This window comes from Heterocephalus glaber, unplaced genomic scaffold (genome assembly GCF_053883595.1).
Source record: "Heterocephalus glaber isolate CG9 unplaced genomic scaffold, H.glaber_assembly_v1.0 deba00001688, whole genome shotgun sequence".
Taxonomy (NCBI): Eukaryota; Metazoa; Chordata; class Mammalia; order Rodentia; family Bathyergidae; genus Heterocephalus; species Heterocephalus glaber.
In genome coordinates, this window is record NW_028258413.1 from 919,631 (window position 1) to 946,567 (window position 26,937).

Consider the following 26,937-nt stretch of genomic DNA (forward strand, 5'->3'; position numbering starts at 1 on the left):
TTCAAAGAATGCAATGTCTAAATTTAAAAATTATAGAATATGATAACTGTTTAAAAGCATTTAGTAGTTTAAATCATTCACAGATTAGAAATCTAAGGATATAAGATAAATGCTGCAATTATTTGTTTATAACTTTTAAATTTCTTATTTAACCAGGTTTTGCAGTTTCTGATAATCTCATTGTAAGGTGATTAATAAACTGTAGGTTTTCTTTATGTGAGGTTGAGCCAAAGAGATTCTTTATTTCCTGATTTTCTTTTAAAGGTGTAACTGTCCTATTTCCTGGGCCCAGTTTGCTGTGTTTAAATGGAAGAGGAACTGTGGCTTCCTGCTGCTTTCCTCCATTGCTCTTGTCAGTGATCATTCCTTGCTGTCATCCAGGTCACCCATATGGTTCTATGCTCCAACTAGAGCTAGATTAAGAGAACCTGGGTGTGGTGGCACACACCTATTATTCCAGCCCCTGGGAGGCCGAGGCAGGAGGACGGCCAGTTCTATCCAGCCTGGACAACTTAGTGACTTAGCAAGACGCTATCTCAAGATAAACAAAAATTTAAAATGCTTGGGATGTAGCTCAGTGCAAAGGCCCTTAGTTCAGTTCCCAGTACTGCAAAAAAAAGTAAGGAAAAGGGCTTGGTATAAAATTTCACACATTTATTAGTTAATTGAACATATTCTACGTATTGTTTTCTTAAAGTCTAAACAAATCACCTGTCAGAAGATTTTCGTCCAAATATCAGCAGCGAAGCTCTCAGCGCACAGTGTGGGTGTGAGCTGACTGGTGGCCTGCTGTCGCAGGCTGCTCTCCGGGACATCATGTCCAGTTTTGAGGATGCTGACACGGAGGAGACAGTCACTTGTCTCCAGCTGACTGTTTACCATCCCAGCCAGTTGCAGAGGGGAATTTTTCAATCAATCAATTTTTCCAAGAGGGAGAAACTCCCTTCCAGTGAAGTGGTGAAATTTGGACGCAATTCCAGCACCTGTCATTATATTTTCCAGGACAAGCAGGCATCCAGAGTGCAGTTTTCTTTGCATCCGTTTAAGCACTTCAATAGTTCCGTTCTTTCCTTTGAGATTAAAAATCTGAGCAGGAAGACCAGCTTGATTGTGGACAGCCAGGAGCTGGGCTACCTCAACAAGATGCACCTGCCCTACCGGTGCATGGTCCGGTTCGGGGAGTACCAGTTCCTGCTGGAGAAGGAAGATGGGGAGTCCTTGGAGTCTTTTGAAACCCAGTTTATTTCTTCCCCAAGACCCCTCCTGCAAGAAATCAGCTGGCCAGCACAGAGCCCCGTGCCGGAGGACGGCCACTTCTCATCTGGCTCCACGCAGAGCTCTTTCCCCACAGAAATGGATGAAAATGAGTGGTGAGCCCGGGGTCTGAGGCGACGTCGAGAGCTGGCGTCTGTCACGCTGAGCAGGAAGTCTGAGAGTGGCCCGCCGGGCGGCCCGTTGCATTGCTGGTCTCCGAGGACGCGCACATCTGCAAGGGGCGGGAGCTGCGTTGTTAGGGTTGTGCCTTCTGCTGCTGCTGCATTCGGCCTCCGTCCCCGCCCATCTCTTCGTGTTGTCTCAGAGCAGCCCCTGGTTTCCAGAGCCGCTCTGGGGTGGCGCCTGCAGCTCTGTATCACAGCGGCTCACTGGGAGACTGCTTGAGAAGTCCGTAATTTTCACTGTGGAATGATAGAGCTTATCCCTAAACTGACATCTCTTCTAGGCTCTCTTCAGTACCTAAAACTAATACTTAAACATTGTAAAGAACCACTTTGACTAGGATTATTTTCTTACCAAATTTGATTTTTGTGTTTTACATAACTTTAAAATTTCATGAATTCAATTTTTAACATCCAGGCACATAATAAAGTTAAAGTTTAATTGCTTATCCCTCTGTTTCTAATGGGGCTCTATGTAAGTAAATGTGAATATTTATAATACATGCTTAAATATTTCTAAAAGTTTAGCTTCTAATACAGTTGTCTTTAAAAGATTCTCACTCAACTAATTTTTGTGAAGTTAAAATGAATATTACTGATTGCTACATAAATAAGAATGATTATACTTCAGTTATGTTGAGTTCTAGCACTAGCAGTGAAGCTGCCTGTATAATTTTCCAAGTAAATTGAATTTTCTGCTTACTATAAGAAATCCATCTTCTTTTGAAACAAACAAACAAACAAACTAAAATTTGGTAACAACCTTTCTAAAATAAGTTAATAAACTTCCCAGCCTCTTAACCAAATGAATGTTAGCCCCAGTAAATCTTTTATATGTATATATTTTCTTGTTTGTTTTGCTTTTGCAGACAGGGTCTCACTGTGTAGTGCAGGCTGGCTTTGAACTCACTGTGTAGCCCAGGCTGGTCTGGAATTTGTAGTGCTCCTCCTGCCTCCACCTCCCAAGAGCTGGGATCGTGGGTGTGGGTCACCATGCCCGGCAGCCTTTTCTTTTTTCTTTTTTTGGTACTGGGGATCGAACTCGGGTCTTTTACCTTTTCTTGATTCAGACAATCGGGCTCCCAGGCTGTACGTGTGACATCTGCCCCTCAGCCTCCCTCTCCCATCCGGGACTGCTCATTCCTATGCACAGTGGCCTGGATGACAGACACTTCTGGGTCTAAGTCTGGCCTCCTGGCCTCTTCCTGGGTAGGCAGAGGATAGCTGGCCTCCCCAGCAGCATCCAGGTGTTCCTGTGCCAACCTCTAGCACCCAGCGCAGTGTCTCCCAGAGAGGGGAATTAGGGCTGTGCTGGGCTCAGTGCTGCTCCTCAGTCGACCTTGAAACTGAGCGGCCACCCTGGCTGATGTGGACCAGCCAAGCCCATGGTCTTTGAAGCGGGAGAGGCCGAAGGAGATGTCAGCATGAAGCGTGATGAAGACTGAGCTGCTGCGCAGACTCTGGAGACAGGAGGGAGGCTGGGGCCAGAGTGCGGGCCACTTCCGAGCTGGAAAATGTGCCAGGACCTTGGGACACTGGGGGAGACCGAGCCCCAACAGGAGGCTGAGTCTGCCAGACTCCAGTCAGGGAGGCCTGGGTTCCGGGTCTAAGATGATACAGTATGTTGTTTTGTGCCACGAACCTGCAGCAGTTTGTTGACGCAGGATTAGGAAACTAATAGTCCCTCCTAGCATGGTAGCCTCCTGCTTGAGGGTTTACAAACCAGACCACCCAGCTTGTCAGAATTGCTTATGGCAGAGTTTCTCCTTAGAGGCTGCTGGTGAGAGAAGAGAATGTATGTTAATGTGTAGGTAGTGTCACACTTTGGAAGAATTTTCACTTCTGTTTCTTGTCTTTGAGGCTGGATTACTGATTAAATTACAAAGTTTTAATATTAAGGAATTCCTGTGTCATTGCTACCAAACCCAAACAGTGTGTTAGGTGATACATGTTCACACAGAATAATGACTTCTCCAATGTACATCCCGGAAAAGGTTTCAAACTTGAGAAGTAAGGAGAAGGTTGCTGAACAGTAACCTTGTTCTCCACAGGACAGAAACACTTCATAGCCTGGTCCCCATGGGTAATAGTGGACTGACCACAAGCCAGATCTCCGCCATAGCCACCCAGTGCGAGGGCTGTGGCTGAGGGCAGCGGAAGTGTCTCAACACAGGGAGGAATGAGGGTTTTGGGCGCCGTTCACTCACCTGCAGCTCTGCCCTCAGTGGCCCGTTCTGCATGCAGAGTCCGTGCTCTTGGTCCGTCAGAGGATGCAGCTCCGGGGAAGGCTCAGGTGGGTCCCATGCTCGCTCACCTTGCAGTCAGTCCACTCTCTGGTCACATCTTATGAGACGGCCCCAGTCAGCGAGCGTTTGGACAGGAAAAGCACCTTCTCAGAGAATGTCCACAGTGGGGTGGCAAACAGAAGTACTGGTGTTTGACAGCAGCCAACATGGCTAAGATGTGAGCATTTCACGAGAAACGTACACCGGAAGACTCCTTTGTCCTTGGGAATTGGTTTTTCTGTGGTACTGTTTCAACAGAGGTGAGATGGAGCATGTGTTTGCTGAAGTGTCACTTTTAAGATAATGTATTTTATCCACATGTGTATAACACGCATGTCTTGTAGAAAAATTCACCACAATCTTACTATTAGGGATCCTCGTGACCCCTGAGCTAGTTCAGTTCCACACGTGTTTACTCCCGTGTATTAACTGTCCTCTGTCACAATAGCAGGTGTGGCCTGTTTCATTGTGTGTGACGTGACTGAAACCCTGAGTTTCCATTCCTGGTGGTGACTGAGGGTGACCGCTAGGAAGTGTGGCTGGACTCGCTGGGCTTCTTGTCCCGCTGACTTGTCCCCAAGTCTGGTCACTCATCGCTGTCCCCCTCTGTGGAGTCACTGTGCTGCAGCTCCCAGCAGGAACTCGGCCAAGCTGTGGCAATGACAGTGGGAGGAGCGGCTCCAGCTCTGCCATAGCTGGAAGGCTGTCGAGAGGCCTGGGAGAAACCAGCTCCTGACGGCTGAGCAGTCAGTGAAATCGTTGCTCAAAAGCCCAAATAAAACAGACACCTCTGAGGGTGGACAGTCACAGCGAAGTGCAACGCTGGAACTCCACGTTGGCCAACGTGCCTTTTTGTGGCAGTACCACTTCTGGTGTCCTTAAGCAAAAAACAAAATAAAACAAAAAACCCTCAAATAACACCCCCCAAAACCAAACCACTCAGAACCAATATTGACCCAACTTCTACACAGACGTCACGCCCCCGCCTGCAGCTGCAGCCCAGCCAGCCACCGTCTTCTCAAAGCTCCGGTGAGGTGGCTGCTCTTTCCTGGTGCCTATGACTGCACGTTTTCTGGGTCCCCGTTGCCCTTGTATTGCTTCTCCAGGCGGCCTCTGCTCCCAGGCCCCACTGGCCATCATGAGAGAAGTCAGCCCTGTCCTCCGCCTACCTCCTTGGGGTGAGCTCAGCTGGTATATACCCCCAAGCGCCGCTGGCCTACCTCTGACTCCCACGCTTGGACCTGGCCCTCTCCTTTGGGCTGCAGAGTATACCTGCGTCCTGACACCTTCCCTCCCATGCCTCCCAAGCCCCTCATCGGACTTTCCCAGCGGGACTTTCTCCAGTGTCTCAGACCCGACCGTGCCAGTGCAGCCAGTCAGTGGGAAGGAAGCCGAGGGTGGGCGTGGAGAGGCAGCTACCGCGGCTGTCAATTCCATAGCTGCCCAGGAGGGAGGCCGGCCCTCAGGAGTCACTGTGCACGCAGACAGCAGCCAGCAGACAGCATGTGGTCAGCAGCCCCTGTCCTCAGGGGTCCCCGATGAGCCTGATGTGGGGCCACACAGTGCGAAAGGTTAGTAGGGAGGGAAGCTTCGGAGCCGGAGGAACCACAGCCTGGATCTGGGCCCGAGCCGGAGTGAGTAACTGAGTCACGGGCGGCCTGAGGGTGCAGCAGAGGCGGCTGCCCATGAACGCCGGGCAGCTCCCCTGAGTGGGCCGGATGTCCCACCCTCAGCTGACTGTGAAAGCCCTGTTGAGCCTGCCTCTAAATCTGCTCTCAATTTCTGCAGCCGCCGTGGCCAGAGCCCCACACGTCCCACTGGGAGTGCTGCACCCCGCTCTGCCACCTCTGGAAACGCAGCTCTGACCGGGTCAGCAGGCACGGAACGCACCAGACTGGCAGGGCCTTCGCCTGCCGGCCTGCTCCTCCGGCGCCGCCCCCCTCGGCCGCCCGCCCTCCGTCCCTCCCCGGGGCCGAGCGCCAGTCCGGCGGGAGAGGCCTCCCGGTCCCCAGCAGGTCCCCAGCAGCCGGCGTGAGCTCTGCCCGCCTGGAGTGGCTGCCTGCTGGCCCGAGTCTTTCTACACAGAACGGCGAGCGGAAGAGCAGGGGTCTCGGGCGGTAACTTCACTGCAACGTCTCTAATCCCAACCCAGTGTTTGCTGAAGAAATAGTTCTAGTTTATAAACCTAAAGCAGAGCCTTCATGGTGTATCTCACTAAACAGAACACATTTTCAAGTTTAGTTCCAACATCTTTTCCTGATTTACTCCTTTGGTTTCACATCAGACTTAATAAAAGAAGAAGTCTGGAGTTACAATATCTGCATTTTTTAGAGTTAAACCAGTAATAACTAATTTATTTTTAAATGTAAAAATGTGTTTATTCACAGTCCTTGAGAAGTTACCATTCCATCAGAAAATTCTTTATGAACCAAAAACAATTACAATAGTAGCTTATGCCAACCAAAAATATACATCTGATGTATATAAACCTTAGAAAGCATCACACAGGCAATGTGGACAGAGAACCTTTAAGGGTTTCCAGGGACACAGCTGCAACTTAAGTTGACATAAATAACAGCATTAGCTAGTTACTGTATTTACATATTAAAGTGTCATTTATTTCTATGAGATTAAAAAAAGGACAAAATAAAACTACAGTTGTCATTGCCTAGCAGTTCAAATATTGAAAGTCCATGTGATTTTTTAATACAGCAAGAACTTTAAATTACCATTTATTTCTGGACCGTCCTGTATTTTTGAGAACATGCACTGTCACTGTTGCAAGAGAAGGAAAACAGAAAGAGTTGGCTAACTAAACTCACACTCAATCCTCAGCAAAATCAAGGAAAGCAGTTAGGGTGTTTCACATCTTCCACTTTCCTATCGATGCGTAAACTTCAGGGCAAAGAGAGCTGAATTTCCATCACAAAATGCAGTTATACGTAGTGACACGCTGCTTCCACCCCTCAGAGCACCTCGTGCTCCAAGGCAAAGGAGAGTGTAATAAATCAGGGCCTTTCATACCAGAAAGGCTTTTATTTACTTTGAAATACCCGTATTACCTTTTTACATTTTCCTTTCTTAAGTCATTCAGAGAATAATGTTCTGTGTGAAATCTTTCTAAGATCACTCACTGGAAATACAGAAGTAAAAAAATGACACCTGAAAACTTAATATATCAATTTAAAATCAATATATTTGCATATAAAAGAAGTATAAATCCTAAATGGATTTTAAAAATATTTATTATTACCGACTTAAAATGTTCAAACTCTGAAAGCTTATTATTTTTGATATTTTGTTCAGACTGAATCGGTATCATCATACTAGCATATGTAACAAATGAGAAAGAAAGTGATCCTTCAGCATTTCTTAGGTCATCTACTCAAATCAATTGTGCTTCCTATTAGAGAACAGAATTCTAAGAAGTCCTAGAATAAACACTGGTAGGAAAGGGAAACTGTCCTAAGTCTGAACCTGACAATCCCTCCTCACGCTCCCTTCACATCTGCTGAGCATTCACAAAAAAATACTGTCAGATTTTCACAATAGATAGAGAAATAGGCTTGGGAAAGCATTCAAAGTAAAATTAATAAAGATTTTTAAAATGAGAAAATCTACAAGAGTGAACAGGGATGCTGTAAAGAGTTAATAGAAATTTAATTGATAACATGACATTAAATTGGTCTTACAATGCAGAAGGCAGATGATAAAATTGCACTTAATTCTGAAGCAATTCGGATCTATCCTACACTCTTACACTTTCTCATAAAAGGACACTCACAGCACGGCTCCTCACCCCGACACAAGGCTCAGCAACCACAGCTACATTCTGGTTGGTTTTTAACCTTTGGTCAGAACTGATGAACAGGCTCAAACAGTTCTACACTATCGAATCTGCTGATGGGCGTCCGACTGTTTTATGCCAGAATCGGACAGTTCGAACACAGGGTTTACGAAGCCGGAGTACTCGGAATTGCCATTGTCATCCACTTCGGCACTGACGAAGTCGTTCTCCCACTCCAGCCCGTTGGAGTCCTCCGAGGTGGACGTGGGGTTACTTCCGGTCTTCCTGCTGCTGGATGTCAGAGCGGCCCGAAGGATGTCCTCCTCTGTCTTGGAGCGTTCCCGCACAGGAAGCATTCTGTTCATCCCTAGGATGTGAACAGAGTTTGAGAGGTCTCTGTGAAGACAAAACGCTGCATAAAAGCCCTCTCAGGTTACAGTGCAGCTGTTGCTGCTGCTTTTTATTCTCAGACTCTGTCCTGGAGCCCTAAGGAGCCCTCTGGGGAAGCTGCTGGGGTCCAGCTCTGATGTATTAAAGGTAAGCGTTCACCCAGGGGTGGTTTTGATGCAACACTGAACACAGGCCACAGTGAAATTTCTTAAGAGCCATGAACCAAACAGAGTGGATTGAGGTTTTCAAATGCTATTAAGTCTTCTATGGCTGAATTGGTTTGTCTGCCAAAGTCCTTCCCTACCCAGATGATGACTGACCGCAGTTCCCAGAGAATGATAGTCACCCTGGTGATGACAACACAGGCTTTCCCAGCATGCATGGGCTCCTATTAATACTGCTCGCTCTTCACATCCACCAGCTGATTTGGTCCTGGTGACTACAGTAGCTCCATTAACCCACTTTAGACTGAGGAATGGGGCAGAGATCTGTGCAATGTCACAGAGCTCTAAAGTACAGGGTAAGAATTTCTCTTCTCTTCCTTCTTGGTGGAGCTGGGCATCGAGCTGAGGCCTTGTGCATGTGTAGGAAGGAAGTCTCTATCGCTGAGCTGCATTCCAGCCCTGGAGTGAGAATTTAATTCTTTTAGTCTCGTGGCAAAGCCCATGCCCTCATCGTACCCTAACTGTACCATAAGAATCCAGATGTTTTTAGAGGAACCTGTTCTACATCTAATTCTGAACATAAATCAACTGGGGGTAAAGTAAAATTTTATTTATTTTTTGGTACCGGGGATCAAACTCGGGTCCTTGCGCTTGTGAGGCAGGCGGTGGAACCCCTAAATCCCCTTTGGGCTAAATCCCTGGCCCAAAGTAAAATTTATCAGAATAAATTTAAGATGGATGACTGGGACCCAAATATGTAAGAAGTAAGTACAGGACTGGAAAAACGGTGTTTAACTGAGAAGAATGAAGAAAGTGGATTTCTCTGATAAAGGCATCTAAGTTCCCTGAATCCATTTCTTTCCTGATAAACAAATGAGCACGACTACAGGACATCCAAGGGCCACTCCACCTCAGGAGTCTATGAAATATTTAATGCTTATTATTTTTCTGAAAGTTTTATATTCTATAATCTTCCTTGTTCAATTTCCTATTTCTTATCACGACAATGAAAATCTGGGCCCCATTCTGTAAAACAGCCTTAAAAACACCAAGCAAAACAAAACAGATTAGCTACAATTTCGCGTACTTAATAGTGCAACACCCTGTACTGGCTGCCTATCTTCACGATATTCTTTCTCTTATTCAGTCAAATATTGTTTAATTGGTTATTATATGCCAAGCAACTTTAGACACTAAATATACATAACAGTGAAGAGTTATCCTTTAAGGTAGATTTATTCTTGCCTTCTCACAATGAATAAACTGTGGTTTAGAAACTTAAGTAATGTATAGCTAGGAAGACATACCAGCTAAAATTAAAACTCATATCTGAATAATGACATTTGTCCTACCAAAATCACTAACAATAAAATTGCTCATTTAGGATGAACCCAGGTAACCAACTTTGGCTTCCTCTGCCCACAAGGCAATATGCTCTCATATTGAGTAATGTCATGAGGGGATCAGAAAAAAACCTTAACATTTATTTTCTAACTCTCCAGAAATATTAAAAGTCAAACAATTTATTAACAAATGATAATTACTAATACAATTAACAGTGTAGGACAATTTTTAGGTTTATTTTTCATTCATTTCCGTTTAAATACAGGAGATTTACATAAATCCGCACAGATTAGCCTTCTCAGCTAAGTGTGAATTCTAAAATACCTTCCTCATCTTCCCACTCCAGGTCTAAGGACGTGTTGTCGTCATTTCCACTGGTGGATCTTGTCTTGGTCATTAAGTCACTGCTGCTTTCTGTATTTGGTGTCAGTGCTGTGGCATCTGAGGAGAGTCCTAGAACACACCCCAGACATAATTAAATGTTGTTACTGCTACTTGTTCACCACAAAGCTATTTTCTTTCGCAGTAACTATCTCTCCAAATATTACTATGCTTTCTGACTTCAAAAGAAACAATTACTGAAGTCATTACATTGGTATGTTTCTGGTAGGAACAGTATAAAGGCCTTTTTTGGCCATCTAAGAATAAACATGCAAATTTAATTGAATTATAAGCTTTTCAAATATGATGATCCAGGTAATACTTTTATTAGCCAATTACAAAGGACAAAGAACAAACACTAAAACGGATGAAACACATGAAAGGCGGCTGGTATTTTCAAAAGGAACCATTCCTATGCTTCCACTACCCAGCAGCAGAGGAGGTAGCAGCTGCAACTTTTGAAACTTGAATATTTCAGCTTTATAAATGAATTTGTAGTAAGTAAAGTAAGTACATTTTTGTACTCCTTCCTCCCACCTCCCTTGCTGTGACCTAGAAATGGAAAAAGGAGTACTTGACTCCCTATCAGGGATCTATAAAAACAGCCTGAGGCAGTCCTTGTGCCTCACTATATAAGTACTTAATTAACTTAGCTGGGCAATACAAAAGGAGGGAAAAAGTTCTACAGAAAGAGCCAGGGTCTCCAGTTCTCTCTTTAATGTGACATAAAGTAAACTGAAAACACAGAGAATACTTTAAAAGACTTACTACTACTTCGAAAAACTTCATACTGGGATTTTATATTTCTCATACAAGATTCAAAGTCATCTTCTGGTCCTGAGCTGTAATAAAAACGAATTTTAAGAATATAATTGTAGTAAGTGAAACATAATGAATGTGTTAGTGTCTTTGGTCTGAAGGCCTGTCTCAGATTCACAACGGCTGTACAATTAGGATAATCTAATGAAAACAGCTCTTCAGCTTCTTAGTGTCAGCACAAAACTGAAAGTATTCAGATTTTGGTTAATTCCGAAGTCAAAACTCTAAAGCTGGGCCAGGGATGTAGCTTAGTGGTGCCAGGCCTGCCTGGCAAGTGCAAGGTCCCGAGTTCAATCCTTGGTACACCCCCTCCCCGAAAACCCCCAAAACCCTAAAGCTTAGCTGTGGTTCTTTGAGCTGGCTGTATGAGGAAACGTGACACTGAAATGTCTCTTCCAGTAAACAATCACACATTAATCTGTCACAAGACTGAGGAGAACCAAACAGCTAAGGTTACATGTACTTTACCCACAGCCAACTGGCTCCTGCGTGGCTTTACATGGAAGATGTGAGCACTCGTAAAGACAGAATGAAGTCAACTTAAATAAACCATCACTTCTGAATTTAAAGACAGTGTCTTAAAGAAGAAGTGTATTTTTTGTTTTGTTTGGTGCTGGCGATTGAGCCCAAGGCCTTGTGCATGCTAAGCACACCTCTCCATGAAGCCACACCTCCAGCCTTGGAGAAGAAATGACTTTCAGGGATCACAGAAACATGAACACAGTTCTAGATAGCCCGAGGTGAACAAAATTTTCTACCACACAGGGTTATTTACCTCGGATGGTCACCATTGCTGGGGTGGTGATACTGATGCACAACTCTCCGCCTTCCTTGCTTTGGAAACACAATGAAATAAAAGTCACTGTACTGCAAAATTATACTTTTAAAAACCATGCATGCAACGTTGAAAAGCTTTTCTTGTTTCTGAAAACAAAAAGTTATTCTGTTGAAGTTTTTCCTTCAACTCATCACTATTCACTTTGACATCCTCTGATTTATAGACAGAAGTTTTCTTCATTTATCAGTGTCTAAGCCAAAATGCTTAGGCTATTCATAGGGTTTTAAAAAGGTAACTTTTAGACAGATACGATCTGGTGTCCTCAACGTTCTTAGCATACCTAAGCACTTCCTGGTAACTTGAAGGATGAGGGGTAGGAGAGGAACAGCTAACGTAGTACCTGCCTTCTAGGCAGTGTCAAATAAGAGGGAATGAACCAAAGATTGAGCCAAAAATGGTGGCAGTCGGTCTCTTAGGCCTCGACGGAGTGAGAAGCCCCGTCAGGTTGAAGCCCTGACAGTTACTAGCTATGTTTCTCAGGCATGGCTTTTGCCTCTGTCTCTTCTTCCGGGGCTCACAGATGGCTATGTCACCGTCCTAGCAAATTCAGGCTCAGGATTGAAAACAAACGAACTGGGACGTGTGTGCATGTGCCTGTGTGTAAGAGCGTACTGTGTAGACTGTATGCTCCTGTAGCAAAGGTTTAGTCAGGAAGTGAGAACTCAGGAAACCGTCCAAGTGGATGCGGCATTCAAGACACTTAAGTCTCTAACAGGCAGCAGTAGAGAATTTATTATGGTAGAAATAGTGCCTCTGTTATAACCCCAAACCCCCCACAAAACCATTTTCATGTTTTAGAAGGCAAAAGTTAATGTTTAAACTTTCCCCCTATTTAGAACATACTAAAATAAAGATACTTCTCCATAGAATTTGTGCTGAACACCCTGCCAGCACACAGGTGTGCACACATGCACCCAGGAGCCGGGAGGGAGAAAGGGCAGTGCACAGAGAGGTCACATAGCAACGCGACAGACGTGACTTTTCAGTCCCTTTAAGCCTCCGCGTGTGCCGGACTTCAGCACGCTCTGGTGAACACTCATCGCGATCCAGCAGGTGGAGCCGGAAGCCAACTCTACCGGGCAGACCGGCCAAGCAGGGCCGGAGCTACTGCTCCGCTGTGGACCAGCTGCATGGTCTCAGGACAGCTGCTCACCTGTGCCTGGCCCGCTCTGCAGCGCAGAGATGAAACACGCTGCCACCCGAGACCCCGTGAGGGTAAGCGGCAGGGAGGCTTCGCAGAGCAGAGCCCGACACCGGTTTACAGCGGCCAGGCGCCGTGCCAGTGCCAGGTTCCCACACGGCAAGGACTGACTCGGCAAGCCTGCTGCCCTCCTGATGGTGTGCCGAAGATCTCTCAAGACCCACAGAGAGGAGTGAAGACGAGGCGTGAAAACAGCCCCGCGGGAGGCGGACTAAATGTATAATAGGTCATGTGAAATAGGAAGAAAAGGGGCAAAGGGGAAGGAAGTGGGAAGGCTAGGGGAAAGGACAGAAGGGAGTGGGATTAATATGAGAAAACGGAAAAATAGGAACAAAATCTTTGTAAATAGGGAGGACTGGAGGGGTTGAAGGGAGGGCTGGGCAAGGGTGAAAAACAAGAACCAAGAGAGACTATGTAAAGGTGCAAATTTCCAATGATGAATGTCATTATATTGTATACCTAAAATGTACCAATGATTAGAATGAATAGTCGATAATGCAAAATAGGAAGAAAAGGTCCAAAGGGGTAGGGGTAGTGGGAGGGGCAGGGGAAAGGAAAGAAGGGAAAGGAAAAATGATGAGAAGTGAAAAAATGCAAATAAAGTCTTTGTAAATAGGGAAGGGTGGAGGGCGTGAAGGGAGGGCTAGGAATGGGGAAAAAATAAGAACCAAGATGCATCATGTAAAGGTACAATTCCCAATGAGAAATGTAATTGTGTTGTATACCTACAATGTACCAATAAAAGCATTTAATACAAAAAAAAAAAAAAAAGAAAAGAAAACAGCCCCGCGGGGCAAACACCTACTGCTCCTCTGATTCTAAGTGCAGTGCAAGACATTCCAGCAAGTCAAGGAGCTGCTTTAAAAAACCCCTCAAAACTTCAGTACTTTGAAAAGTATATTTCAAGGCTAGTTTTAAAACATATTTCCTCTAAAAGTATGTTTATTTTCCAAAAGAATACTGAATTTTAGGGCACTAAAATTTACCTGTGGATAAACAGGAATTAGCTTCTGTTTTAAAACTAAATGAGATTCTGTATCAAGCATGTAATTTTATGTTATTTCCAGTGGTTAAAAATTGATGAATTAGTCCTGAAAATACCTAAGAATAAGTGCATAAATACATTCACTGTTAAGCAAGAAGCCCTTGAGTCTAGAGAAAAAGTCCCCAGTGGGATCTGTCCAAGAAAATAGGGAGAAAAGCAGCCCTGGTGTGCTGGGGTCTCCCCCTCACCTCCGTGAGCTTTCGCTGCTTTGCTGCCCTGGCTGCTTCACGCTGTGCAGCGTATAAAGCTTCTTCCTCTAGTCTTAGCGTCTCTTCTTGTAAGGCTAACTGTGCACGAACAGAACAATAAGGGTTAACAGAACCAGAACCTGTCTAGCTGCTCAAAACAGAAATGTCTTTTATTATTAAAATAAAAAGTAAATCATTAAAAAATAATTGATTGCTACAACGCATATCAGAATTGATGTTTTTGTGTCTCAACTGCTCCTTTTATAAAATGACCCAGATGGTAAAGACAGTAAGAAAACTGAGTTTTGAAACAGCAGCATGGAATTTATAAAAATACACTGCTTCTTTCTCTGGAGTTTGCAATGACCTTCGTTTTCAACAATCATTCCAACACCTACCACCCTCCTCAGGTTAACGGCTTTGGCGCCCCTCAGACAAAGATCTTTAAAACTAAGGCCAGTCATATTACTGTCCCTAAAACAAACTGAACTTTCACAAAATCCATGTCTCTTCATCTAACTGCACTATCACACGTCTCCTCAATTTTATTACTATTAAACTACTGAACAATTATGCTCAAATTTGAATTCTTGTTATTTATAACATGCTGCTTTAGTGACAGTTACTGCTTATCAAATTTAACTTAAATATCATATTTTGACATTTGTTTTAGAATAATTTTAGTTTCTATTGTGTGGCTTTCAGTTAGGACATTTGAAATTACGAACTGGTACTAAAATAACTGTTTTTAAATGTATGATGCATATAACTAATTCCAGTTAGTGTAGTGATAGCAAAACTATAGTTGCAGGGTATTTCCATACACACACTAAGTAAATATAACATTTATGATTGTTAGAAGTACTTGGTCCACCAAGAAGAAATAAACCCAAGATAAACAAAAACTTAAAATAAATACCACTTATTGTGAAACAGTATTTATTTTAGTCTTGCTAGTACCCCATACTTACAAATTAACAAATTATTCTTAAAAGAATGTACTATTTTAATTTTTTGGCACATAGAATCTCTGATAAATTAAGCGCCCCCCCCAAATTATCCTGGGGTGCAGTAATTTTTTTTACTTTGAAGTCATTTTTATTTGTATATATCTAAATATAGGCCCAATGACTATACATAATACACTATTTAATGACAACTCTCCCTTATAAAGAACAGGCTCTATCATAACACCATTTACCTCTTTCTGGATTTTCCTATCAAGATCTTTCTGTTTTTCAGCAATAGAATCATAATGCCTCTCTCGTAGGTCAACAATTTCTTCCTCTGTAAGAGGCCTAGAGATAAAAAAAAGAACAAAAAAGGAGGGAAGGAAAAGAAAAAAGAAAAAACACTAAAGCCAGTGGAATTCTGCAAGTTTACTGTCAAAACTGTCTTAACTGGATTTGACACTATAATTGTTAAAGGCATATACTATAGGGCAGGGGATTTAGCGCAGTGGTTCCACTGCCTGCCTTGCAAGCACAAGGTCCTGAGTTCGATCCCTGGTACCAAAAAAAAAAAAAATACAACTTTCCGGTCTGTAAGTTAAAAACCCCAGTACTGTCTCAGGTTTTTTAGTTTTAGTTTTGTTTTGTGCCACAGCCATGTTTGAAGAGATGCTGATTCCACTGGCCGTGTTCCAGCTCCTGATCCCGAAGAGTTCCCATCTCTAGAGCCCCATCTCGGCCTCTTAGTCGGGGCCCTGAAGCCTCCTACTGTTTGCCCTGCAGCAGCCCTGGCCTCCAGGCCCTGGCTTGCCCTTTCCTCCCGGGGACCAGCCGGTCAGTGTCCTGGCCTTGTGGAGCCCACACGTGTCACTGTGAGTGCACCACGCTCACCACGACATTCACCCTGCCCCTGGAGCATCCCCATGACCCCTCCGCTGCAGGTACCAGGAAGCCCGGCAGCGCAGTGTGGGCCTCAGCCGGCACGAGGCCCACACCCTCCAGTGCCTGTGCTACCCTGTTGTCATCTTTCGAGCTAGCTCCACATAGCTCGCCCTGCCCTCTCCACACTGGGGCCTCGGACGCTCTCCGGTGTCAGCCCCTCACCCTCAGCACCCGGGCTGCTAACCAAGGTGTCTCCTTGGACAACCTCTCCCTGTATATTCTGGGCAAGGGCTCTGCTAGGGTTTCCAGTGTTCTAGAAATGCTTTTTAATGGCTTTTAGCACCTCACATTGAATAGCATCTCTGGGATCTATTTCTAGGACCACAGTGTTCTCTCTTCTAACGTAGAAACCGTGTCTGATGTTTAAGAAGCATTTGCTAACCTGAAACATTAAGGGACATAATTCAAACATGGAACAGTACATGGAAATATTCTCTTTTGATTTAAAGACTAATGTGTCTATTACAAGAAGGACGTGCAATTTTAACAGCATATTAGAAGGCTACTTACACTATTCAAGGTTTTAGTTGACAAAAATCTTTGGATTAGTAGAACAAGTTTTAGAACGTTATCAGGAGGGAAGGGGGGATAAAGTTGAAAACTTAGAAAAGCAAGTGATAAAATCTGAATTCTTAGAAAGTTCAGTTTATATACAAGTTTTTGTTTTTTTAAATCTTACCTATGACTGCTTCCTGGGCTCTCTCCCTGCACAAAAATTAATGAAAACAATTAAAGAAATTTCACTAGCTGAATTTTTAAGGCAGAACAATAAAATCCCCATTCAAACAAAAATATTTTCTACTGACTTATTTTTTCATTACTACGAGTTTGAAATTTAAAAAAATCTTTAAAATTGTACTGTTTTTCAGCGGCAAAACCTGGTTTACTATTAGCAGGGCAGCTTAGGCTGGAGCACACCGTACGATGGGCAGGAGGTAGCACCGCGGGCCGAGTTCGGAGTGACCGAGCCAACCCGGTATAGGAACATAAAACACGGCTAGAAAACAGGACCGCTAACACACTCGGCTCAGTTAACAGCAGGAATAAAATCCTAAGTGGTCCAAACTAATTTAGGAAACAACACTATGGAACAGAATGGCATTCAACTAAACCACACACAAAATGTGAACTAAGACATGAAAAGACTGGTCTGTAAAAACTAGTACAAAGAAAAGAGAACCCTAGGGCTGGGGATTTATTTAGGTCAGTGGCGTTGCACCTGCCTTGCAAGTGCAAGGTCCTGAGTTCAATCCCTGGTACTGGGGGTGGGGGGAGAGAAAAAAGAACCCTAACTAACAAAAAAACAGCCTAGGAAAACCCACGAAACCGCAAGTCCTTTAATGCTGAGATTAACTACTCTGGAGGCTGAAAGAGCTCTTACTCATCAGAAGCTTTCAAAATGTGTCCAGTGTTTGCTTACTTTAAAGAGAAAGACATGGAGACGAAAGTGATCTTGGAGAAGGGAAGGTTTTATAAAACTTTGGGTGTTATTTTATAGGGAAAACAAAAGGCTGAGACTTTCCCAAATATGACCTACCAAATAATAAATATGTATGCTTTTTACAAGGATTTATACCCAAATTGATTTAGGAAACGGTGAGTTGGACAAGTTACATAATTTTAACAACAGTTCCCAGAACCCACAACATGCTGACATATATTCTGAGACTAATATTCTGTACATACTCTGGGAAACACTAGGCTGAAGAGTACTTTAATTTTCAAAGAAAAGTGTTTATGTATTTTCCTCTTTCCCAGAAAATTTAAAAAAAAAGACAAAGTCAAAGCTTGCAGTGCTCTTGGCCTAAGCACTTTAGGTCAGGGAGGGCTAGTAGTCTGCAACACTCACACAATTTGTTTGGTGAAGTTGGAGATTAGCATATACACTAAAGGTCTCCCAACTATGTCTGTGGGTAAGAAGCACACACCTTTCACTGGTTCTAAAGAGTTCCTTTTCTCATCTTTTAACATTTCTATGTTTTAGATGAAATAAGATGCAGAAAATCAACATTAAGAGTGATGGCTAAAGCCAGAAATAGATTGTAGAATGAGCAAGCATTAACCACTCCTCAGAAATCCATGCGAACTATGGTCTCAGAACATCTCCACTCTAGTTAGTTCAAATGTTTTACCTACTTAAGGGGAAGAGGTTAGAAGTATCCCTTTTGGAAGTTTCTTGAGTTCTATAAAAGGCCTTAAAACTTCTGAAAACTTACACTATATAGTAGAAAATTCTGAATCTTTGCAAATATAAATTAGTAAACATTAGAAAATGATAAATTAGGAAATGATATGGAAGGAAAAAACGTAAAAAAATTTTAAAAATAAAATTTAAAAAATAATTGTTAGAACTAATGCAATGACTAATGAGAATAACAAACACGAGTTCTGTATCACAATGGAAATACTTACTTCATCACTTTCTACTAGATTCTCAAACTGAAACAACAAGAAAACAGTGTTAGGGGATATTTGTCTAACAAGATAACTGTTACTTTTTTCACCTTAAAATAGTACATTTTGTTTTAAGAAGATATAGTACTTAAGTGCCTTCTTATACATCTGCTAGCTTGATATATTCAACAGTCCAACAAAATAGCCAAGGCAAGTGTACGCTATTTGTATTTATGGCACTGTTCAACATAAAGCAGAAACTGTATTATAACTGAAACTTTCACCTGAATTGACTATTTCATACATGGATTTTAACCCACAAAACCAGAATTTTCCACTTCAGTTGAGTTCAGAACAAACTAATAATCGTAAAGAGGAAAATTAAGAAATAGGGACTAAAAAGATACCCAAATAAAAATTTCTCTCAATGTTTATATTTACCCATTCATTCATATAATTATTTACTCAAAGTCTACTAGATGGTATTTACTATGCCCAAACACAATGTCTTCCTAGGGATAGAAATGTGAAAATTTGATTAGGATGTGATGAATGCTGTTATGTCAAATGACCTTATGGTAAATCATTACTATTAAATCATACCATTAAAATATCTGTATTTTAAATACAAACAACTTGATAAATAACCACTTGAAATAAACAAAAACATGTTTTATAGTTAATATTGTTTATGTGAATTCAAAAGGTTTAGAAAACACAAAAATCTAAGGTGTTCAGAATTATTAAATTCAGCTCCTCTAAAGGAGGGCCCTCTGCCTTCTAGAATTACTTTTTTTGTGTGTTTGGTACCAGGGATTGAACTCGGGACCTTGCGCTTGCAAGGCAGGCGGTGGAACCACTGAGCTAAATCCCCGGCTTCTAGAATTACTTTTAAACCCATCCAACTCATGACTCACCTCTATAGTCAAGTGCTCACCCCTAGAGCATGTTCTAAAGTACTTGGATCTGGGGAGAAAAACAGTGAAACAACTTTAAAAGTCACAACTAGCTTTAAAACTGAATTAACGTGACGGCATAAAAATATTTCTTTGAGGGCAACTTTAAATTCTCTAATATATAGTACTTTCTATTTATAAAAAGGAACAACCACACCTATCTCTGAATATAGTCTAGATTTTAAAACTTCATTATGTGTTTGGTACTTATATTTACTAAACCGTCAATAAATCAATTTACATAGCTACCTATAACAAAATAGAATTACATTTTAAAATTTATTCCATTTTTACTGTATCAAGAAAATTATCTCGTTAAAAATAGTGTTAAATAATATATAAGAGTATGTCCTCAATTTTGTTACACATATGCAAAACACCAAAAATCTAAACATACACAATATGTGAAGATAATGGGGCCATCCATATATATTTACATAAGGCTTCTATTCTCTCCCACACCCTCACAAAGAAGAGAACAACAACGTGTATAACGTCAAGCAAACAGCCTGCTAATTTTCCTGCCAGGGCCCAGTCCTGACTTTAATTCTAACCAATGCCTTGCTCTTACTACAGACTGCGGTAGCGCGGCTCTCCTGCTGCGTCTGCTCGCCGGCCTCTCCCAGCGCTGGCAGCTACGGCAGGCGGGCAGGCGGGCGGGCCAGGCCAGGTAAGGTCAGGTCAGGTCAGGTCAGGTAAGGCAAGGCAAGGTAAGGCAACGTGCGGTGCGGGCCTCAAGCCTCCGCTCAGGCAGGCCAGGCCTGAGGGCTGCGCGCTGCGCGAGGGTGGCAGGCCAGTGCTGAGAGCGAGCTGCTTCTTCCGCGGCCACGTTCATCTGCTGAGCGCCAACACGGGTTCTCCCCTCCCCGGGAAAAGCAGATTGCGCGCTACCCTTCCACGGTCTGCAGGACAGGTGCAGCCCCACACGGCGCCTCGGCCCCCGGGCTTGGCAGGCCGTGAACCGAAGCAGGGCCGCGCCGCGCCGCGCGCTTCAGGCTGGGGGGCGCCGCAGCGACTAGGCAGGACTCCAGGGGCACGGCGGCGCCTCCAGTGAGCGCGTGAGGGCGGGCGCGGACTGCCATTCGGCCGAACTGCAACTGCTGTTTACGTCCTAATTAACTTGTAATTCAGCATTATCCTGTACGCGCTGCTAACACCGGAAGAGTAAACGGTGGTTCTTTCCTGCTTTCCAGTAGGGCGGTGGGTCTTACCCGCGCCTCGCCTGGCCTCTGGACACTTGGCTTTTACGGAAGGAACCGCGGCCCCGGCGTCTGTCTCCCCGTCCAGCCTTCCTGAGCGAACCCTGAACCGTGGCCGCCAGTGCAAGTGAGGCCTAGCGCCGAGGGCCGCGCCGCTGAGCACCGCAACCCGGCCGAGGCCGCGGGGCGCTGCCGGGGCCCGTCTGTGCCTCCGTACGCCCACCACGCTGCCGCCTGAGCCTCCCGCGTCTGCCGGCGGACAGGGGTCCGGGTGGATGGGAACAGCGGGCGAGCCTCGCTCTCCAGGGCCTGCGGCTGCCGGGCCCTCGCTCCCCAGCAGTCTGCACAGAGGCCGAGCAGCTGGAGACTGCACAGCGCCGCCACACAGCAAACCCCTGACACAGACGGTGCCTTCCGGGCTTCTGACCCACCACTGGCAACAGGCAGGACCTAAGAGCCGCAGCAGCCAACACAACAAATAGCAGCAAACGGTATAACGGAAGATAACAGAGGAGCAGGCCAAGTTCAGAGAGCGACTCGAACTGGCCTTTTACAGTAGATTAGCCTGCGACCTTACTCACAAACGGCTTCTACCACAAATGCTACGATTATATCCAGAGGCTAAATATTCAGTTTGGCAAACTCAGGGGCTACCTTTATAGCAGAAAAGCTTTAACCTGGATTTACGTGAAAATAAGTGGAGAAACACTGTAAACTACAGACGTTTATCTCCACTCAGGCAAATGTTGCTGGCGTCGGCGGCACAGGATCTCCTGGACAGGGGCGCCCCGTATTAAATCTGCTCATGGATGCTTTGTCAGCTTGCAGCCATATAAAAACCATTGCTTTTCACATATTTTTCTATGTGATACATATTTTAAGTGATTAGAAAGCCGACTGTTTAAAGCATTTCAGATTTCGGGGAGCTACTTCCAGTAACTGACGAGAATCCTTCACAGTACCGGGCACAAAGCCTACCGAGTGTTCAGCGCCGCAGGCTCCGGACAGTGCCTCCGGGCCGCCGGGGCCCACTGCGGAGCAAGGAGCCTGGCGCCTGCGGTCCCTCGCTTCGGCTCCCGGTAGGGGAAGGGTGGGCAGAGCAGTCCGGAGAGCAAAGGAGAGATGGCACTAAACGCGGCCTCGGGGCTATGCTTTGACAACTCTGCGCATTTGAGGAGCCGGCCAGACTGCAGCAAGCGGACCAAGTCTCCAAGTACCGCTGTGAGCGGACTCGAGGCCTGGGCTGTGGGGACTGGCCCGGGAGGCTGGGCTACGCAGGCTCCCAGGGGGCCCTTTCTGGTCAGCACAATCAGAGCTGGGCGCGGTAGTGCAGGCCTGTAAGCCCAGCATTCAGAAGAGGCTGCGGCAGCAGGGTTCGAGGCCAGGCTGGTCTACACAATGAGACCTTATCTCAAAGTCCAAAGGAAAAGAATAACAGGAAAAAAAAGCCCCAAAGCAATCTGCCAGAGATACCTGGAGGAAAAGAATTCTAAATCAAGGAAAAGCACCTGCAAAAGCTGTGGCCAGTCTTGGCATTCACACAAAGCTGTGCCTGGGTGACTGTCCTTGATTAGAATTCCAACTCTACAACATTAACAGAAGCATCAACTAAAAACTCCTGAACACTGCTTCCTATAATTAATCCCGAGGCTACTTCTTGATCCCGGGTCAGGAAAAGCCCTTTTCTTCCTTGCTTCAAACCCAGGCTTTCTCCTCCTGTCCCAAGGAGTGCTGGTGGGAGACAAAGACGGCAACATCAGCAATTTTGCCCCCATACATTCGCTTCTTGTTATTACTAATATAGACAGATGCTGATTGTTTTTATGAATTTTCTTCTAATCTCTATGAAAGAATGGAACAAGTCTACTCTTGGGGGACAGAGGAAGACTGAATGAGTTATCTTCCAATAAGTTGCAAGCAGAAGGAAAAAAATTAAAACTATAAATAACACCTAATGGATGACATGTGTGTTAATTATTCTTCTCTTGTTACTGCAACAAAATACCCGACACCCAAAGTTGGAGGGAAGGGGTTTATTTGGCTGAGAGCTCACAGAGGTTTCAGTCCATAATCAGCTGCTCCAAAGCAGGGTGGATGGATGGCAGACAGGCACTGCAGAGAAGAAACAACATGGTGCACACAAGGCAGCAAAGGCACTGAATGAGAGGTTAACAGCATCTATCTGCCCCTTTCATCTTATTCAGACTTCTGGGATGAGGGCATTGCCAAACTAACGCTCACATGTGGTGGTTTAGTAATCACCTGCCCTTAACCCCAGCATCACACATCCAGATTCAACTACCTCTGAAAAAGGAAGTCCCACCTCATCTGCATGAGGCTTTGGGGGCCTCTAGACACAAACCATAACCACCTGCTAAGTTACCTTAAAGAAAAGAATGGCTACTAGGTTTTAAGACTCAAAAGCAATAGAAGAAAGTTAATAATAGTAAGAAAAGGAATCGGAAGAACAGCAAAACAGAGAACAATGTGGGCAGGGTGTCTGCAGACCAGAGGTGTCCCTGGTTCAAGGTCTGGCCCCAGGGGCAGGCAGTGTCCAAAGTGAGGAGTTTAGGATTTTATAATCACCTTCTGTGTTCTGGATCACAGCAAAAGAATGTGTTTACTTACATATACAAGTACTATACAGTTCCCAGACAGCTGTATTACTTTAAATCACTAAGCTACCACCCAATTTTCTATGTTTGATCCAGTAAGGCTGACAGTGAAACCCTGGGACATAGGGAAATCGTAAGTATGGCTGCCCGAACAAAATTATTATGGTTAAATGGGACAGCAAAACTAGTCACTGTGGAAAAATCCTAGAGCTTGTTTTAGTCAAGTCTCCCAAGTCCTGTAATGTTTCATTATAGTACACAGATGCTGGCTGAGATCTTTTTCCAAGGATGACATTTCAGTTGTATATAGTTGTATACAGTTGTAGCATCAATTTTTAAAAAGCAAAAGGAAAAAAAAAAAGAAAAGAAAAAAGAGCTGGGATATTGTTCAAAAGCAGAAATTTGGTACCAACTAATTAAAAGTAAATTTCCAACAACTTTCAAGGAAAGTCTTGATTATTGTTACTTTAGAAAAATAACAACATTTTGCTTTCTTCAATTTAAAGAAGTCAGTATTGTACTGACTTAAAATTTCCAGTTACATATGATATTACAAAATCCAAAGGATAACAAGCTATTAGCATAATGGAGAACAAAGCCAGACCTACATTTGTTGAGTAGCCACAATGGGCCAGGAAGTGAGTTGCATTTTCACACGTGTTTTATGTAAGCTTCCTTTTCATGGTACTCCTATATCCTGTCAGACACGTCTACACTGTCTAGCATGTTTGTTACTAGCCATGTGCGCTTAGCAAGCACTTGAAATGTGGCCAGTCAGAACTGTGAAGGCTATGAAGTGTCAGATTCACACTGGACTTTGAAGACTTGGTGCCAAAAGATGTAAAACATCCAACTCCAATAACGGAGCTCTTTTCAGCATCTATCCATGGTCAAATGCAGATAAATAACTATTAGCTTTTTCTCAATTCATCCCAGTCCATCACAGTTCTACAGCTGATAAGAGTGCCAGCCTGGAGCCCACAAAGTGTGAAGCTCACATGCATCACTACTTGTGACATGTGCTTTGGGTGCACTGTCAGAAGAAAAAGTCACTTAGGGTTACTCAAGAAACATTTATTACTTTATTATTCATATAACGACTGTATTACGCATAAAGATTTTACTAAATGGAGCTAACTGCCAACATTTAAAAGAAAATCTAGTCTACTACTTGCAGTTATACTTGTAACTGCTTAAGAATCTAAAAATAAAGATTGGCCATCCTACTTTTTAAAAACTTTTGTTACAGTGTACATAAATGGGTCAAACTGTACAAAGCTCCCTAAGTTTACACACACAAAAACTGTAGAGTAAATGAATATGGAACTTAACATTTTTCTATTATGTAAATTGCTTATCCATAAAAATAGGATGATAAAAACCATTTTCTCTACCTTCTGTAGCTTTAGTCCAAAATATTTTACAAATATATTTGACTAAAGCTATTTTGCAATGACAACATAACAACTCTTAGGTAACTTCCAAGTTCACACAGACCACAGATTCCTGGAGGTGTGAATGTTGTCGATACACACAAACAGCAGGAGAGGATAGCAACAGGAATCCAGGGAGGCTTCCATCCTCCAATCTTGAGCAAAACTTACTACAACAGTAAGTTACTATTTGTAGGAGACTGCAGTACACCTTTGGTAGTAGAGGTAGGGAAGATAAAAAAGGCTAGGAGTCCTTGAATTAAACACTATGCATTACACCACCTTCAGTAACAGACTTTTTGTCCTGATAGCTGTTTTAGTAAAGCAATGATTCTCCTACTTTGGCATGAAATGATCACCTTGTCGAAAATGATGATTACTGAGCTCCCCCCTCAGACTGCCTGCTGTATGCCACACTGCTTACCCACTGTTTATCTTTGTGCCAGTATGACAGGGCTCAAGTCATTAGAGACTGTTATTTCACAGAACAAATTACCTTCTGTTATGGCTTCTCTCTAGTTGTCCCCTGCGATTACTGGTGGGAGTTATTTCAAAGTGGCTGGATCTAGGGTGTGTGAATATGGAATTAAGAGTGTGTGTATCTGTCTGGATTAGTCTCCTAGTTGGATCAGTATAGTTCTGGTGTGGCTGAATAATTTATTGACAAGGGAAGTGCACCCTGGGCGTGGTGGCACCAAGCTTAGAGCCTGGATGGAACCTAAAGGGAGAGAATGAAGGCAGGCTCACTGCTGCCTCCTGGCTTCCCCTCTGCCAGGCCACCCTGCCTTGGAACCAGCCTTGTACGGACTGAAGCCTCTACAAACTGTGAGCTGAAATAAACCTTTCCTCCTTTAACTTTGGGTGCTAGGTGTTTTGTCTCACCAATGAGAAAAGTAACTAAGACACCTTCCAAATTTGTGGAATTGTGTGTCAAGTTCTAGGAAAACCCTGTTAGGATTTTAACTGGAATTGTGCTGAAGGAATTTCTAGTCAATAGCAACAGGGGATGTTAAACATCATGATTCTGTCTTCCCATGGTATTGCCCTTCATTTATTCAGTAGTTTTTTAAGTTGTCCCAGTCTTATTCACCTATTATTGATTTTGTCCTAGTTTCTGATATTTTTCATTGCTATCACAGAAGTAAGAGTGTTAGGATTACCTTCTATGGAAACAATGGAAATTCATTGTTAGTAAAAGTATAACCTGGTATAATGAGAAAAAGTTTGACATTATTTAGTGCATCTAAAGATATGCATACGCCATGATCCTGTGATTCCACTCCTAGGTACATATATTAAGGAATGTGCGGAAAGGAACTCTGAGCAGTGTTAACTAAAGTAGTAACAGCAAAACGCAGACACGCCAATCAACAGGAGAACACATAAACTGGATAAATTAATTAAGACCATTTTCATCACAAAATGAAACACTACACGAATAGAAATGAGTGCGTGAACTAGAGCTACCTGCATGAAAATGGCGATTTTGAATAATCACTCCAATGAATAAGAATCGCTGTCCTGGGACCAGGATAAACCTACAGAATACAAGCACTGTTCACTGCTCTGGAGTCACCAGAGATGATGGCAAACACTGTGGATCCCTTCGGGAGGAGTGGAGCAGCAGAAGGAGCTGCCCTCTCAAGTACCGAGACCTGTGTCGTATCTGCTAGAATGCAGCAAGAAAGCCCTTCCCTGCATTTTCCGGTTGGCACCATACATAACTGATGAGCAACCAAGGTAAGGCCTTCCGAAGTCTGAAAACTAAAGCTTCCTGAGACCCTCAGCTTTTTTGCTGAACAAAGAGTAGAAAGGTTGTAAGTCAAATCCCTGGCCAAAACTATTACAAAGATGATGATGATGGACACACTGCTTTTCAGTTAGTATTAAATATGTGAACAGAATTTTAACCATTCAAATCTGAGGGGGAAAATCAACACATTTCCCAGGGATCGGGTCCACGTAAGTGGTATCATGGTAAATTTCAGGTGTCAACTTGACTGGGCCACCAGATCCCCAGACATCTGGTTAAAAACTATTTTTGGTGCATCTGCCAGGTTTTTCTGGAACAGATTGGCACTGGAATTGGTGGACTAAGTGGAGGAGATTACGGGTGGACACCATCTAAAAACAGTACAGAAAGGTGAATTCTCTCCACCTGGCTGCTGGAGCTGAGATCCTGGTCTTCACTTGCCCGTGGGCCAGGACTCACCACCACTGGCTTTCCTGGGTCTCCAACTTACAGATGGTAGACAGGGAGACTAAGCTTCAACTGCATGAGCCAATCCTTATCATGCATCACACTTTCTGTAGGGCTACAGCTACCTCCTATTGGTTCTACTTCTGTGGAGACCTTGATCAATATCAGTAGAAAGAGTAAAGTAATAATATCTATTGTTTAATAAGTTCTTTCTTTATGAACACAGACTTAGAAAGAATGGATGTTCAGAAAATTAATTTTATGCCTTGGAAGAGAGACACCTCTTTCCTCTGAACATGTTTTAAAGAGTTATTGCCTTGTAAGGAGAGCCTGGTTTGGAGGAAAACTAACAATAAGAAGGTCTTCTATT

The 26,937-nt window shown here is 43.7% G+C and overlaps 2 protein-coding genes across 9 annotated transcripts in view; one reads left to right on the forward strand and one right to left on the reverse strand.

Annotated features, from left to right (window-relative positions):
- The window catches only part of Tifa (TRAF interacting protein with forkhead associated domain), a 50,982-nt gene that overhangs the window by 15,167 nt on the left and 8,878 nt on the right, over positions 1–26,937 (forward strand). For 2 of the 4 annotated variants that reach the window (XR_015446373.1, XM_004867594.4), the window contains one exon: positions 698–26,937. This exon is cut by the window's right edge and continues 7,894 nt beyond it. Coding sequence is in view for 2 of the 4 variants with exons in the window: in XM_004867594.4 (XP_004867651.1) it covers positions 817–1,374 (558 nt within the window). In the remaining 2 variants the exon portion in view is untranslated. The other 2 variants (XR_015446374.1, XM_087198716.1) reach the window with 2 other exon arrangements.
- Ap1ar (adaptor related protein complex 1 associated regulatory protein) overlaps positions 6,074–26,937 on the reverse strand; it is a 28,889-nt gene continuing 8,025 nt past the window's right edge. For 3 of the 5 annotated variants that reach the window (XM_004867589.3, XM_004867590.4, XM_087198715.1), the window contains exons 2-10: positions 19,082–19,130; positions 18,183–18,209; positions 16,450–16,475; positions 15,080–15,176; positions 13,879–13,977; positions 11,382–11,440; positions 10,556–10,629; positions 9,731–9,859; positions 6,074–7,875 (exon numbers count right to left, since the gene is read on the reverse strand). In XM_004867589.3, the coding sequence (XP_004867646.2) occupies positions 7,610–7,875; positions 9,731–9,859; positions 10,556–10,629; positions 11,382–11,440; positions 13,879–13,977; positions 15,080–15,176; positions 16,450–16,475; positions 18,183–18,209; positions 19,082–19,130 (826 nt within the window). In that variant the 3' untranslated portion in view covers positions 6,074–7,609. Of the gene's footprint in view, positions 8,522–9,730; positions 9,860–10,555; positions 10,630–11,381; positions 11,441–13,878; positions 13,978–15,079; positions 15,177–16,449; positions 16,476–18,182; positions 18,210–19,081; positions 19,131–26,937 lie in introns of all 5 variants that reach the window. The other 2 variants (XM_021246575.2, XM_013066625.3) reach the window with 2 other exon arrangements.